Here is a 1,161-nt window from a genome sequence, read left to right as displayed (position 1 = left end):
TGACTTATTATACTCCTGAGTACCAAACCAAGGATACTGATATATTGTCAGCATTCCGAGTAACTCCTCAACCTGGAGTTCCACCTGAAGAAGCAGGGGCCGCGGTAGCTGCCGAATCTTCTACTGGTACATGGACAACTGTATGGACCGATGGACTTACCAGTCTTGATCGTTACAAAGGGCGATGCTACCGCATCTAGCGTGTTGTTGGAGAAAAAGATCAATATATTGCTTATGTAGCTTACCCTTTAGACCTTTTTGAAGAAGGTTCCGTTACCAACATGTTTACTTCCATTGTAGGTAATGTATTTGGGTTCAAAGCCCTGCGCGCTCTATGTCTGGAAGATCTGCGAGTCCCTACTGCTTATATTAAAACTTTCCAAGGTCCGCCTCATGGGATCCAAGTTGAAAGAGATAAATTGAACAAGTACGGTCGTCCCCTGTTGGGATGTACTATTAAACCTAAATTGGGGTTATCTGCTAAAAACTACGGTAGATCTGTTTATGAATGTCTTCGCGGTGGACTTGATTTTACCAAAGATGATAAGAACGTGAATTCACAACCATTTATGCGTTGGAGAGATCGTTTCTTATTTTGTGCCGAAGCACTTTTTAAAGCACAAACTGAAACAGGTGAAATCAAAGGGCATTACTTGAATGCTACTGCAGGTACATGCGAAGACATAATGAAAAGAGCTGTATTTGCTAGAGAATTGGGCGTTCCGATCGTAATGCATGACTACTTAACGGGGGGATTCACCGCAAATACTAGCTTGGCTCATTATTGCCGAGATAATGGTCTACTTCTTCACATCCACCGTGCAATGCATGCGGTTATTGATAGACAGAAGAATCATGGTATGCACTTCCGGGTATTAGCAAAAGCATTACGTATGTCTGGTGGAGATCATATTCATGCTGGTACCGTAGTAGGTAAACTTGAAGGTGAAAGAGACATAACTTTGGGATTTGTTGATTTATTGCGTGATGATTTTGTTGAACAAGATCGAAGTCGCGGTATTTATTTCACTCAAGATTAGGTCTCTTTACCAGGTGTTCTACCTGTGGCTTCAGGAGGTATTCATGTTTGGCATATGCCTGCTCTGACCGAGATCTTTGGGGATGATTCCGTACTACAGTTCGGTGGAGGAACTTTAGGAC

General features: G+C 42.5%; 1 protein-coding gene across 1 annotated transcript in view; it reads left to right on the top strand.

The window, feature by feature from the left end:
• The window catches only part of LOC124893656 (ribulose bisphosphate carboxylase large chain-like), a gene marked incomplete at its 5' end in the record, with an annotated part of 1,636 nt that continues 475 nt past the window's right edge, over positions 1-1,161 (top strand). The window contains 1 exon segment of the mRNA XM_047404563.1: positions 1-1,035. Within this exon segment, the coding sequence (XP_047260519.1) occupies positions 282-1,035 (754 nt within the window).

Source organism: Capsicum annuum, unplaced genomic scaffold (genome assembly GCF_002878395.1).
Source record: "Capsicum annuum cultivar UCD-10X-F1 unplaced genomic scaffold, UCD10Xv1.1 ctg63012, whole genome shotgun sequence".
In the NCBI taxonomy this organism is placed as follows: domain Eukaryota; kingdom Viridiplantae; phylum Streptophyta; class Magnoliopsida; order Solanales; family Solanaceae; genus Capsicum; species Capsicum annuum.
This window is presented reverse-complemented; position numbering and strand designations above follow the sequence as displayed.